The sequence below is a fragment of the Trichosurus vulpecula genome, chromosome 3 (assembly GCF_011100635.1).
Source record: "Trichosurus vulpecula isolate mTriVul1 chromosome 3, mTriVul1.pri, whole genome shotgun sequence".
In the NCBI taxonomy this organism is placed as follows: domain Eukaryota; kingdom Metazoa; phylum Chordata; class Mammalia; order Diprotodontia; family Phalangeridae; genus Trichosurus; species Trichosurus vulpecula.
The window spans coordinates 387374393-387389336 of NC_050575.1; the positions used below are offsets into that span (position 1 = coordinate 387374393).

The 14944-nt window shown below is 45.3% G+C and overlaps 1 protein-coding gene across 2 annotated transcripts in view; it reads right to left on the reverse strand.

Annotated features, from left to right (window-relative positions):
- KLHDC4 (kelch domain containing 4) overlaps positions 1 to 14944 on the reverse strand; it is a 99874-nt gene that overhangs the window by 16246 nt on the left and 68684 nt on the right. For both annotated transcript variants that reach the window (XM_036752765.1, XM_036752764.1), the window contains exon 7: positions 14276 to 14435. In XM_036752765.1, the coding sequence (XP_036608660.1) occupies positions 14276 to 14435 (160 nt within the window). The remainder of the gene's footprint in view (positions 1 to 14275; positions 14436 to 14944) is intronic.

Consider the following 14944-nt stretch of genomic DNA (forward strand, 5'->3'; position numbering starts at 1 on the left):
AGTGTTACCATCCTAACCAGGCTTGGTGCCATTACTCACCCCAGCACAGACAGCCTTTCACCTCTTATCTTTGCAAACATCACAAATCATCACTAGGACAGTAGTAGTAGTGGTGATCATAACGATGATGACAAGAGTTAGTTATGGGGGTACACCACTGGTCCTGGAGTCAGGAAGACCTTAGTTCAGATCCAGCCTCCAACACTTACTGGCTCTGGACTCTGGGCAAGTTACCTAACCTCTGTCTGCCTCATCTTCCCCATCGTAAATGAGGAGATAACATTTGTAAAATGTTAGCACACAGTGGACACTTAATAAATGCTCATTCTCTGCCTTTCCCTCTCCCTAGCAACTTTCAGAATGTTTTAGGCATTCCTCATTTTCATCTGCACCAAAGGCAGCCAGGTTACAAATGCTCAACATTAGAGGGAACTTTAATAGCGCATCAGCAGGGGGTGTTCAGGAAGGCCTCCTTTTCAGTAAGGACGATGATAGCTAGCATTTACACAGTGCTACACGGCTCACAATGCACTTTACATATGTCAAATTGGCAAAGATGACAAAAGGGAGGAACAGTCCTATTGGAGGGCTTATAGGAATTTAGGTGTTAACAGTGCATGGCTGGTGGACCTTCCGATCAGCACAACCATTCTGAAAAGTAATTTGGAATTATGCAAATAAAGTCACTGTTTCTAGGCTTATATCCCAAGGAGGCCACTGACAAGAAATTCACCACATACACCAAAATATTTAAGGCAGCACTTTCTGTGATAGCAAAGAATTGGAAACAAAGTAGATGCCCGTCGATTGGGGAATGGCCGACACTGTGATCCGTGAAAGTCATGGGATAGTCCTGTGCTAGAAGAAATGACTAATAATGATGAATATAGAGAAGCATTGAAATTCTTCCATGACCTGATGCAAAGTGAAGTAAGTGACAATGACCTGAGTGATGTCAACATAAAGAACAGTAACAGTAAAGCAATCAAACCGAATGTTGCAAAGTTAAAAAGAACAATCTTGGTCCCACAGCAGGGATATGAATAGAGAGATCAGAACAAGTCCTTTTATCAAGGGGATTTGTTTTGAAGTTTGGATTCAGTCAAAGGGCTGCACTAGAGGGCCACACGTGACTTCAAGGCCCAAGGTTCCCCACCCCTGAGACAGATACTTCTTCCTACTCCTTTGTAGGTGTGGGTGTGTAGGATGGGGGGGGGCAGGGACGAAGGGGTGGGAAGTATCTATGAGTGTACAACACTGTATAAAGTGTCCATTTTTTGAGTTTTTGATTGGTTTTACTACTCCCCCCCTTCACTTTTTCTTTTTTGCATTTTCCAAATAAAATTCTTTGTTACAAGGGAAAGTTATCTGGAAAGGGGAAGGGAGAGATACAGGGAGAAATCTGGGCAATGCGAGAACTAAAGATACCAATAAAAATCTTTAAAAAAAACAAAAAACAATTCCTTCCTTTTAGACCAGAACATTAAATTATACCCCTCTTTTCCTAGGAAGTTGTCAACTAGACAGGAATAAAGTTTGGTTAGCCTGGTGCTCTGCTTCAGTTTGAAAGACAAAGAGTGGCATTAGAAGGAATGACTAAGATAAAAAAACCAAGTAGTTTCTAATTCCTCCACAACTGTCACAGCGTTATTTAGAAATACCAGAAATTCCAAAATTGGCCTCATCCACAGTCAGATATAAGAAAAACACATTTCAAAGGCAAAGTTATTTTTTGTTTTAATTATCTACCATGGTCTAGGTCATTAGTGCAGCCTAGAATGTCACTTAAATTTATTTCTCCCAGAGTGCATCAGATCCTGGCTAGGTGAATAAAATCACATGGACAGAATCTGCCTGATTTTTCCATGCAGTGACTTTCTGGTTCCCAAAACAGATAAGCACCAGGCTAAGAAGCCTTGAAGGACAAGGACATTGGGAGGTGGAGATGAAGAAGAGCACTACCTTTCCAGGCCATGGATTGTGGAGCAAACAGGGTGCAGAAAACAGGGCAGGGGCGGCTAGAACACAGAGGGCACCCATGGAAGACATGCGAGAGCAGGCCAGAAAGGGAGACCGGTGCCAAATGGTAGAAGGTCTTACATTTGTAAATGGCCAAGGAGTTTGCAATTTATTCTACTCAAGGCTTCTTTAAAAATTAAACATTTTCCCCCAATTAACAAGCAGCTGTTGTTTTCTCTCCCCTTCCTTTCTCCCTTCCCCCAACTGGGAAGAAAAACAGAGACACAAATCCTTGTAACAATGGGAATCGTGTGGCTAAAAGAATCCCTGCCCATTCTGTCCCTCTCTGGCAGAAGGTGGGTAGCATGTTCCATCACTGGTCCTCTATGTGGAACTGAGGTAGGGCTTGTCTCCCAAAGTTGTCTGTCTTTACAATGCTGTTGTTATCCTTCAAAAGACTCAAGAACTCTGAAAAGCCAGTGATTTACTCCGATTTCAGAGCACTGATGACGGAGTACCACATACTCACCTCAGGACAGAGGCAAGGGCCTCACGACCCTGAAGGAGACGGGCATGGCCAATGTGGAGATGCAGTGGGCTTTGTTTGGGTTTTTTGCCTGACTATAAAAATCTGTGTGTTTGCTTTTTTCAACTGAAGAGGGGGAGAGAAAATAGAGCTTTGTTAATTGAAAAAAATACAAAAAATGTTGTATTTTTTATGTATCTGCATAAATTGTTCTCTTGGTTCTGCTCATTTCACTTAGTCTAAGTACATACAATAGTAATAGAACAGCTAGCACTTCTATCATGCTTTAAGGTTTCCAAAACACTTTACAAATACTATCTCATTTCAGCTTCACAAGAGCTCTAGGAGGGAAGTGCTGCTATTATCCCCAGCTTACAGATGAAGTAACTAGGGCTAAGCAACTTGCCTGGGGTCAAGCAGCTGTAAGTGCCTGAGGCTGCATTTGAACTCAGGTCTTCCTGATTCCACGCTCAGTACTCTATCCACTGCACCGCCTAACTGATGGATGTAACATGGAACCTGAGATTTATTCGAATTTGCATTTCACGAAGTATCAGTGATTTGGAACTTTTTTTCATGTCACCATTAATAGTTTGGACTCACGGAAGGTTAGAGAAGAAGGAATGCCAGAGTCAGACCAGGGCCTTAGGAAGATGATTCTGACAGACGTGTGGAGACAGCATCGACCATCAGAGCGACCGGGAAGTGCAGAGGCTGCTGAGGAGGCTGCTGCAGCAGTCAAAGCAAGAAGCGATGGGTGGGAGCCATCATCAGATGGGAGGATGTTGTGCATGTTGTCCATGAGACTGGGCAACTGACTGGCTATGGAGGATGAGGAAGAGTAAGGGAATGAAGGTATGAAGTCAAGTTATGAGCCTGAGTGACAGGGAGGATGGGAGTGTCCTTAAAAGAAATAAGAAGTCCGGAGGAGAGTCAGGTTTAAAAGGAGGGAGGCTGAATTGGAGATACGAATTGGACATCGAGGTGGCTGTGCCCAGAAGGTTGTAGCCAGGATGTAACCGGAGTTCAGAGAAAGATTAAGATTAAGGCTAAACAGATTTGGAAGTTATATGCATCAAGATAATTAAATTCATGGGAGTCGAGATCCTCAAGAGAAGACCCAGGGCAGCACTCTAGGGGATACTTAGAATAGAAGACAGATGATGAACTAGCAAAAGATTGAAAAGGAACAGTTAAATGCAAAGAAATTAATGTCAACAAAAACAGTTTTATGGAAGCCAGGAAAGAGAAAAGTGCCCAAGAAAAGGGGGTGGCTGATGGAGAAATCAAGAGGATGCCAGAGACAGGGCTTCTTTTTGCTCCTCTTCTTAGCTGTTACTGCAGTGATGGTAGCCGAAGAAAGGTCCCAAAGAGGCGGGCATGAGTAGACGGACTCCTCCTCTTGGTCCAGTACGTTAGAGGGCACAATAGGAGCAGCAGCCTGAACTGGAGAGGGTGCAGGCTTCTCCCAAGTGCCAGATGGGAAGAGTGTGGGATGAAGACATGGACGAAACAGAATCTCTTAACAACTGAGCAGCAGTGCCAAAGAGCCCAATGGGAGGATCAAGGAGGAAAGAGATTTGACAAGCTGGCTGGGCCAAGGTGGAAAAGGATGAGAGGGAGGGGAGAAGGAGCATATTCTTTTAACTCACCAGACCTCAGAGACATGGCCTAGGGCATCAAGAGATGAGAATCTGCCAGCCACAGCCTGGAGAAGGATCAAGTGACTAAGGTCTCCACCTTTCATCGTTCTATCCTGAGTTTGACACTGAAGCAATGAGTGTGTCTTGGACTGTCAAACACTGAGGAGCTGGGTCTGGAGGAAGTATAAAGTTTTAGCCAGGCAAAATTGTCAATGAAAACTTGGTGACTGGGTCCTGAGGACTGGTTTGGTGCCAGTTATGGAGTCTCATCCCAAGCTGATGGAGGATGGGAAGCAACTGGGAGATGGCCAACATCTGGAGCATGTAATCTGCTTCTGGATTTCTGAGGCTTGGGATACTTGATGGTTCTGGGTCCCTGATGGATGATGATGACAATTTTGGTGATCGGGACCCTAAGGCCCCAGATCTATAACCTCATTCAAGATAGTAAGAGATGAAGTCCACTTGGAAGAATCCTCATATCTGGTACTCTTCCCTTGGTTAAGCTGGTCCTCAGGTGACACACATACTGTCACTAGGCCCCTTGTAGAAGCCTTTCTGGCTTGCCTGGGCCTGCCCAGCCTCTAAGAATCCTGGGGCCCCTCCATGCCAGAGGACTCTGGTGGAAACACTCTTCAACAGATAGTGACTAATTTCATATACCGTGGCAATTCTCTGCCCAGATGGAAAATAAAGCTGAAAAAAAACTAAGAAATGTTGCCCTCATGGATTCAGCTTTCTAAGCACCAATTAAATTAAGTTACTCTACATAAAAAATTAAAGCAATTCCTAGGAAAATACTGTATACTAATTATTTGTTCTACAATTTGAAGGGAGAAAACTGTTCTGGTTGCTTTAAATCGGAACTGTGAGTGGGAGATGAATGTGTGGGTGCAGATATGAAGCAGGGTGGGGGTGGCAGAGGAGGGGGGCAGAGGACAAGAGAGACAGATCTGCTGGCAGCGCAGCTGTTTGCCACAGAGAACTCAACAAGGTGGGGCGGGGAAAAGCACGCTGAGCACAAAGTGCATAGCTGAGTGCTGTCAGCTCTCATGTCAGTGGGGCTCGTCCAAATAACTCTGTTATCATTCATACCAACAACACACGGCCCCGTGAAGCTGGCACAAGAGGCCCCGATTGCACTCTGCTTTAGTGACTGAGAAAAAGACAATTCCAATCAAGACTGAGGGCCTGGAGTTGTCTTTTGAGGAATTCAAAGAGAAGCTTCTTTAAAAAGTTCAAAAGCACCTCTCCATTAGAACATCCATGTGGCTGTCAGGACACCCAGCCCCACTTCGGAAGAACCTTACTGCTTTCTTCCTAACCTGCCAGTGCCACAGATCTTCCACCAGCAAGATTCCTGTTGACTAGAATTTAACAAAGTTCTCTTTCTCTATCATTCTCTATTTCCTAGAATAGTTATTTCATTTGTATACTCTCCACACAGACTGAGTTTCCCTAAGGCAGAGCAGCACGGTGTAACATTTCTGTTACACTCCGTTCTTTTGAACAATGGATCTGGACTTGGGTTCAAATGCTGACACTGCCACCTAATACTTACCCATGTGATCTGGGCTAAGTCGCTCAGTTCACTAGGTACCTGTTTCTCTATGCAGAAAATGAGGAAGCTCTGCACTACATGACCACCTGGGTGGCCGTGAGTGAGCACACGCATGCACATGCACTGGGTGTTCCCATGAAGCTTTCTACTGCTGCCAACACGCGCTGTCATGTTAGCGAGAGGCGGAGGCGGCAGAATGCTAACGTTCTGTATTCAAACCTTGCTCTCCACTCCATTCAGCCTGGCTACGAGTCCTGGATGATTTCTCCTGGCGAGGGCACAGCAAATGAATCTCCTGACATCTCCGCGGCTTCATTTGGTGGTCTAGTCAGGCAGACTGCTCGGGTTGCCTAGCAATACTGAGCCCTCGTTACTTCCCACAGCTAAGGATGCAGCTGCTGCGGCTCCATCTTTTAAAAAGATGGGGGAAGAGAGGACCAAGGGAAAACTTGCTATGAGGTCAGAAAACTCTGAACATGGAACCTCATTTATCCAATCAGACTGCACATGTCACAGAATGCTGCGCCACAGGAATGTGGCAGACTGGCACAAAATATGCATCTGTAGATTATATTGCCAAGCCTACAAAACCATCTACTCCCAGCTATTCAAGTGGGAAACATTCACAACACAGATTTATTCTTCACATTCTTCTGTTAATTTCTATAAGGGTTTCAGCCGAAATAACCACATAAACCAGCCAATTCACACTCTTTGTTGCAAGAGGACAATCTCTACTCTATGCCCATTTTGATAAGTGAGGGAATATTTAATGACAGTCTCAACTGATTTTCACCTTAATGGATGAAAATAACTGGTTTCCACAGGGAGGAATCCAGACCCACTTTCTCTTCCAGTCACCCTCTGTGCCTAGCTCTCCCTAATAAAACCCTCCCCTTGGGGCATGACTACTTGACACGGCCCCAAGAAGGGTGTAATGAAAGGGCTTCCCTCTTCATTCAAGTCCCCTCTTGGAGGCGAGTTCAAGGAATAGACAAGAGTCTCTGAAGAGTTTACAATTTATGCTAAACACCCAGTAGAGTCCCCAAAGTGTAAATCATTTTCAATTCTTGCTGGTGGTGTTACATACTCCAGTCTGCAGAATCCAAACTGCAGGTGACTGTGCCGTGGAGAGTCATCAGCAAGTGTCAGGAGGCTGCAGCACACTACCAAAGATAGTGCGCATGTAAGAAGGGGCCTAACAAGGAACAACCCTGGAGACAAAGGATGTGAAAAGGCAGCAGGCTGATGTCATGTACAGAGAAGTGGACAGAGGAGGAACAGTCTGAGTGAGCAGGAGGGCATAGATAAACATTACACAAGATGAGAAGATGGGCAAGTGCACCACTAGCGGAATACCCACAGCTATGGGAATCCAGACTCCGTTGTGTATGGGACCTAAAGACTGAAGCCAAACAGAAAGTCATTCTGTTTCCTGAGATCTCGAAAAAATTAAGTCAACCACAAGACACAAATCCTTCCTATGGGGAGCTGAGAGTCCAAGGGCCTGCTCTGATTCAGAATCAAATCATGTAACAGGGCATGGGCCCATCAAGAGGGTTTCTACAATCCCTCTTTCCCAGAAAGGGACATCTTCCAGTGACCCTCACACCAAGTGTGTGGCATCAGGGACCAAGCCCAGGAGTCCTGCTTGTTTCCTCCAGCTCAGAGACGGGGCTGACTCCTCCGAACCCCAGCGATCTCTGTATTCTCAAGCAGCCACGTGTCTGTCAGCCTGCAGGCTCTGGGGAGCCCAATTCTCTTTTCCTGCTTTTTGACTCAACTGCTGAACCAACAGCACAACCGAAATGATGTTTTGGTGTCTGATGGCACTCGGCGTGGGTCTGTGTTGAAACAGGAACAAAGCTAAATTTCAGAGGGTGGTGCGGCTGTGGCAGCATTCCCCATGTACATCAGTGTTTACCTTCTCTGTTCTCGTCATGATGGCTACAGGATGGGGGAAACAGCCTCAAAGCTGAAGTCAGGGGGAGAAGGGGAAAGGCAGGGGGCAGAGGGGACAAGTAGTCAGTTCAACCGTCAAAAAGCACTTTAATGCTTCCTATGGGCGAGGCACTGCACGAAGGGCTAGGGATACAAAGGAAGGCAAAAACCCGCCCCAACCTCACAGAGCTCAGAGGGTAAGGGGAAGACACCACGTAAGTACCTACATAACACACGAAACATACACCAGGTAGGTGGAAGGCATTAGAAGTCAAGTAGACAGGGAAGGGTCTTCTGTAGAAGGGGGATGTGGGAGACAGGAGGTCCTGTGCCAAGAGCAGCAAGAAAGCCAGTGTCATTGGATGCTAACATGCCCGGGGAAAGCCACTGCACTGGACAACAGACTATTTCAACTAAAGATGTGTTTACCGTATTTATCAGTAGGCACCTCTGAACTTAGTATTACAAATCATTATATATGGTACATTTTGTAGTAGTTTCCAATCAAATCAAAAATACTGTTTTTTCTCCGTGCCAAAATATTCAGAGAGGGTTTATTAGCATTAAGCTATTGGCAAATCCATTGGTGAATTGGCTCTAAAAAATGAGATGAGCTTTCATTTTCTGGCAGGGGAAGGGGAGGGTTAGAATCCGGAAACTCTCTAGAGGAAACTCTAGTAAACCAACCCAGAAAAGGCCCAGACTCTGCTGAGCTACAAACTGCACCAGAGGGCCTCAGCTGCGCTCCTGCCCACAGACTCACATCCGTTTAGTAGTTTTGACTCTTCTCCAATCTCTGAGGGGAACAGTAGCTAACAGTAATAATAGCTGGCATTTATACGATGCTTTAAGGTTTGTGGAGGAACTCCTTCGATTCTCAGACGCCACAGTGAAGTAAGGCGCTATTATCCCAATTCAGACATGAGTAGATGGAGGCTAAGAGCAGTTCAGTAAGCATCTTGTCCAGGGCTAGTTACACAGCTGGTAAGTGTCTTGAGGCCAGATCTGAACTCAAGTCTTTCTGACTCCAGGTGCTGGGATATATATTGCACCACCCAGCTGCTCAGGAAGAATGGGGCAGACGGGCATGGGAACAAGTGAAAATGCAGGACATGGGTAGAAGACAATCTCATGCCATCCGTATAGTATAAAGAAGAGTGCAGCCACAAGCACAATCCACAGAGAACAGCAGATGCATTTCTAACTTGATGAAGGCTCCTTCCTCACCCGTCTCATCCCCTTGCTCGCCGATTCTCTTCTGGTGCTGTGGCCGAAGCGGGCATCTCTCCTGGGACAAACACCATGATCCTACTGCCACTGCCGCCAGCACCACCACCAGACCCCCTCCCAGGGGCCGTCAGTCTAATGCTGCCGAGGAAGCAATGCCAGCAGGGAGACAAGGAAACCAGGGCCTCCTGCCACCTGGCCTAAAGGGCTGCCCAGAACAAAGCAAGGCCAAGAAAGTCAGGCTGGCACCCAGCAAAGGTCTCCAGTGACATCCTGAGCTCTGTTATCATTACAGCTCTCACTTTAACTTCTTACATCACCTGCAGAATTAGTGTCTATTTCACTACGTATTTATCCTCGTTAATTCAAGATTATAATTACATACAAATGTCAAATAGGTCCATCTGCAGCTCTGATGCTTGCTGTTTCCAGAGGAAAAAGAGCTCACTCAACATCTGGAAAACTGCCTTTAGATAGATCAAGACATGTTAAAGCATCTCACAGCAACATAAGCCACTCTGTACTCCTGGAACGTTGTGGACGCGTTTCTGCCTCCTCCCCTTTGCTCATGCTATCCCCCCTCCCTGGGATGCCTTCTTCTTCCTCAAGGATCCCAGCAACACTTTAAGGCCCAGGTTCAAGTCTCACCTTCTCTGACAATGGCAGTCCATGATGATCTCTCCTTCCTCTGCACAGTTCCCATCTGTTCTCTTCTTTGGCATTTATGACACATCGCCATGTGTATGAATCTTGTCTGCCCAGATCGGATGCTCATTTCCCGAAGGGCAAGAATCTTTCTTGCTGTAGACACCATTGCACACAGAATCCACAAGATCACAGAGCTGCAGCAGCCCTTATATCTCTACAGAATCCTCCTCTGATGCCTCAGCATGGCATGCTGTAGCTATGACATTGGCCTCTCCAAGGCTCTGCCCACAGAGTACAAGCTCTGGCAGGTTCTACTGAACTGGAATGACTTTTAAGTGTGGCACTGAGTGGTGGGCTAAGGCAGGTCTATGCAAACACATTATATGGGGAAGCAGCAGGTTATGGGGCACTATCAGGATTTCAAGATGGAAGTCCCTTGGCATACAGGATGACAAGTCACTGGGAGTTGGGGGATGCTGATGGCAAAGAATTCCTGCCATGTGGCCCACTAGAGCATTCAGGTTTCTGGTTTCATGTATAAAGGAGGACACTAGCCAATGCCACCAAATAACACAAAAACTAAGGGTGGCCCTGGAGAAAGTGCCACCCCCAACCCCTTTGGATAAGACAAGGTAACCCTGACCAACTTCAGAGTGGGGCTCTGGGTGGGGAAGGAGAAGGAAAAAGAAAGGCAAGGTCTGCAAGCAAAAGAAACCCTTCCTAGCCCTCTAACATGAGTTTAACCCCTTCAGCCCTGGGAGAAAATCCAACTGCTTCTCTATGCCTCCCGGAAGACAGAGAGAGAACTTTTCTGGTTCGCTTCCTCTTTGGTGTGTTCAGTGAATATGTTGTGAGCACTGTCTGTTTACATTCTGTGTCTGGTTATTGGAACAGAATTGGAAAATAAAGAGAAATACGTTTATGACAGTCTGTTTAATATGGATTTCAAAAATATGAAAGGAATTCATTTTGACTGGTTTTTATATACTGAAATATCCTAGATAAGTGTTTGGGGCAACCTCCCTAGGACCACTTGCTCAATGAGACCCCAGTAACAGACTAATTCTGCTCTCCGAGACCCAACCTAGCTAACTACAGGTGGGCACATCACCTGAAAGCTAGTCACCTGGTGATGATTTTTTTTAGCCACAGCAACTGATGAAACAAAGGAAAAAACTAAAAATTAGTTCTCAGGCCTGTGTGATCCCCTCCTGCATCTGCAGAGACAGTTAAAGAGCAGTAGGAATGGGCCAGAGGGTGCCAAGAATCATAAACATAGTTTTTAGAATCCTAATAAACTTTCATCTGAATACTGGTACTCCCAATGTGAGATCATTGTACAATGACCATCCAAGGGATGTAACTGCCAGGAGGGGTGACCTATATCACAGTCTGGGCTTTCTTGCTAAAGAACCAGAACCAAAGCAGAATAAAGAAGAGGGCTGCAGCTAAGGAGGCCGGCTCACAGGGACCCCAGGCAGGGATAAAGAGTGGGTACTAGAACATGCTCAAAAGTGAAAAGAAACAGTTTTTCATGAGATATCTGGCCATCACATCTTGCAGTGCTAATTGATATATATTTGTAAAAAGACCACTACAAAAATAAGTGCAGCTTATATACCAACACTGAGGATGTTGCTGAAGATGAAGCAGAGAAATCCTACAAAGAACTTGAATGAGATCCTCCAAATTAAATCACTATGCACTGTGACACGGTGACTTCAATGCAAAGGTGGAAGAAGGTGAGGAAGGAGACACAGAAATGGGCAAGGCCTGTTTCAGAAGAAGGAATGAGAGGTCAGAGGCCTGTAGAGTACACAGAAGCTTCACAGTATCACAAACTCTTTCTTCAAGAAGAGAACCAGCAGGTGTGACACCTGGTGAGCACCAAATAACATCCGAAAGAATAGAACAGATATTTTTACAGGAAGAAGTCTTGTTATGGATGCAGCACAGTCCTCAGTGGGCTATGTACAATCACACAACAGACTCAGAGAAAAACAAGAAGGAAGATAAGAAAGAGATGCGGTATGCGATGGAAGCAATTTAACAAATTTAAATGAATAAATGAAAAGTAAAAAATGGGAAATGGACAATGGAAATGACATCACCACTGACTCTTATCATAATTTTATCCTGCAATGAATCCAAGATCAGTGGGGCCCAAAAAAGCAACAAACTTGCCAAGAAGGTTTCAGGCTTTTGAAGGATAGAGCTAAGAGAGCGGCCAAAGGCAACACCAGGTTTGAATATGAATTTATTTGTAAAATCTTACAAAGAAGGATGATGGACAAGTACAAGCAATATCATCTCACAAAGCAAAAATAAGCAATGAAGACTAAGGGCATGAAGGTTTAAAGAAGATGTCAATACATCTAAGTGAGCAAAGTCATCCCAAGGGCATTTCAGGATGAAAATGGAAGGAGGACTACAACCTGAAGAAAAATACAAGAGATTTTCAAAAATCATTCTAACAAACTGGTTTTTTTTTTTCCCTCAGCAAGAATGGCAGAACCCTCACAGCTGGACCCTAACACCCCAGTCCCAGATGTGTTTATAGAAGAGCTAGAAATAGCACTAACAGGGATGAGGACAAGAAAAACTACCGGATCAGACCAAGTATAAAACAAGGTGACCTAGGCTGGAGTGACAAGACTAACTTCTCCAGGCCTTCCTTTTGTGTCCTATGTCTACACACCCACACATACACACAGAAACAATACACACACACACACACACACACCCCACTCTGAAAGCAACTGACGTGTTCCTTCTCTACACAGCTCCCCAGAAAACATAAAAATGCCCTTTCTTTTGAGAACAGGAATTCTTAACCTCTACTGTATCACACAGCCTTTTGCCAGTTTGGTGAAATCTGTGGAACCCTTTGCAAAATCATGTTTTTAAATACCTAAAGAAAAATGCAGAGGACACAAAGGAAACCAGAGATTAGTGAAAATGAAGATTTTTTTTCTAACCCAAGTTCATGGAGCCCCCAAATCTGGTCTGTACAGCCCAGGTTAAGAACCTCTACTATAGAAGCCAGAAGAAAGAAAAGCAGGCCAGGCAAAGGATAGCAATAACAACCTCACACATTTGATGTAGTTTATCTTTGGGAAAGAGACAAATGCATTTAATAATATTCATTAAATAATAACTGTCTGATTTCAACCAGAGCTCTCTGCTAGGCCACTGGATTTTTTCTTAAAGTAGCAGGATGTTCACCTGTACTAACCAGGTTATGGTACTCAGAACATGGGAGGTGAGGGGTGCATTATTCTCAGCCTTAATAAGGATACTATATGCAGCTGTGGGCACCACATTCTAAGGATAAGCCTGACAAGTCAGCATATGTCTAGGGGAAAGGGACCAGGTTGGGGAGAGGACAGCATACAATGGATCACACAGGCACCATTGGTTTAAGGAACTGGGGAAGCAGACAGAAGACAAGATTTAGGAGGGGGCACAGGAGCTGTCTTCAAGCATTTTCAGGACTGCCCTGGAGAAGAGAAATTAGCCTCGTTCTGCTTGGTCCTAGAGGAGCAATGGCCAGAAGCTGCCAACAGGCAGATTTCAATGTAACACAAGCAAAAGCCTCCTCACACTGAGAGCTATTAAAAAGGGGAAGGGGCTCCCCCTTCCTGGCGGTTTTCAAATGTAGGGCCGACAAACTCTGGCTGAGGATACAGAGAAATGATGCGCATTCAGGTGTGGGAAAGATTAATTAACCTCAGAGGTCCTTTTTACCTTGGGAGGTTCTATGATTGTCAGATTATCTGTGACAAGCCCTACAATTAAAAGTCTCTGGGAGCCTCAAGAGGTTTATTTCTACCCTAACCCAACCCTGACAATGCCAGAAAGATGTCTGCCCTTTAATTCAAAAGCCTCCAAGGACAGGAGACTTCATAATTTAAGAAAACCAGATCAAGCTCTTAATAATGTCATAATCATGGCCCTTTAAGGTCTGCAAGGTATTTTTCAACCCCAAGAGGGAGGTGCCATCACCATCTCATTCTGCCCAGGAGGAAACAGAGGCAAATAGAGGTGAGGCCACTTGCCAAGGCTCAGAGAGCCAGTCAGTGTCTGGGGAAGGAGTTGAATTCAGATCTCCCTGCCTCCAAGTCCAGCAGTGCTCTGTCCACTGCACCATGGGCTGCCTTAAAGCACCCAGGGTTTCAGACCCAAGTGTCCCAGGCCCACAAGGTATTTTATCTACTAGAAATAAGTACTTGATGTCATCAGCATCTAGGACCTTTTAATAGCAGAGAGGCTGATCTTCAGAAATAAGAAGGCTTCAAGAGTAGAATCCCCAACGTCACTGCTGGAGGGAGAAGCGATGGGATCACAGAAAGAGCAGCGCCTCTGCTGGCAGAGGACCCGGCTTCAGCCCCTCCTGCATTGCTTGCTGGGTTACCCTAAGTGCCCTAACCTCGCTGGGCCTTAGTTTCCCCATCTGTAAACTGAGGGGTTAGACTAGGTGGCCTCAGAGGTTCCTTTGACTCTCGATCCCTGGCCCTGCACTCTAGTGGTCAGAGGGAGGCTCAGAATGTAGCAGCGTGCCTCCACGTGGCTTTTCTTCAAAAAGGTCTCATCCTGCTATAGAGGGCCAGAGACAGAATCTGGCTTTGCCTGTTTCTAATGCTGATCTCAGAAGTAAACAAGAAATACTTAAAAAAAAAAAAAGCTATTAGGCAAGTCCCTCAGGATGCCTTTCCTTACAACAAAGACACTGAACATAAAGGTGTCGCTATTCTGCATGAGGCCTCCTACCTGTTTGGAGTAGCCGCCGTAGATGATGAGGGCGCCCTCTGAGGAGACGGACATCTGACAGCCAGATCTCGGCGTGGGACCTGTCCCTGATGGAGAGAGTTTCCTCCATGTGTATGTATCCAGGCTAAAGGCATACACATCATTGTAATAGATGTAATCCCTGGTTAAAATAAAGGTAACATAACACAAACCATTAGAGAGAAGACTCTACTAGTCACTAGAAATACTAGAAAAGTAACCAATTAAGGTCAAGAATTAGCTACCTTTAAAGCTTAAGGATAATCTATTCTCACTTTCAAAGAGTCAAGCTGACAGCCTTACAGTTAATTGTGTTCTTGATACATGAAACACAAGTGAATGACACTGGGGCGGGGGGGAGGGGAATGCCACAGAGGGCTTCTTTTGCATCAATCATAAAAGGCTTAACATTGAATTACTCACCCTGCCTTCCCCGAAAACAATGTCCTATTTCTCACACAGCTTTCAGAACACTAACTTACCAACAGCTACATTAGACCAGCACGTGCAGTACTTCATACAAGTCACATATGTTAACAGTAAAAGCCAGAAAGAAGCTATTTACAGCTAGGTGATAATGGCACCCTAGAGGGACGAAGGAAGGAGCAAAAGCTACGGCTCGAGTAGCTTATCAATAAAGAAGGTGACAGC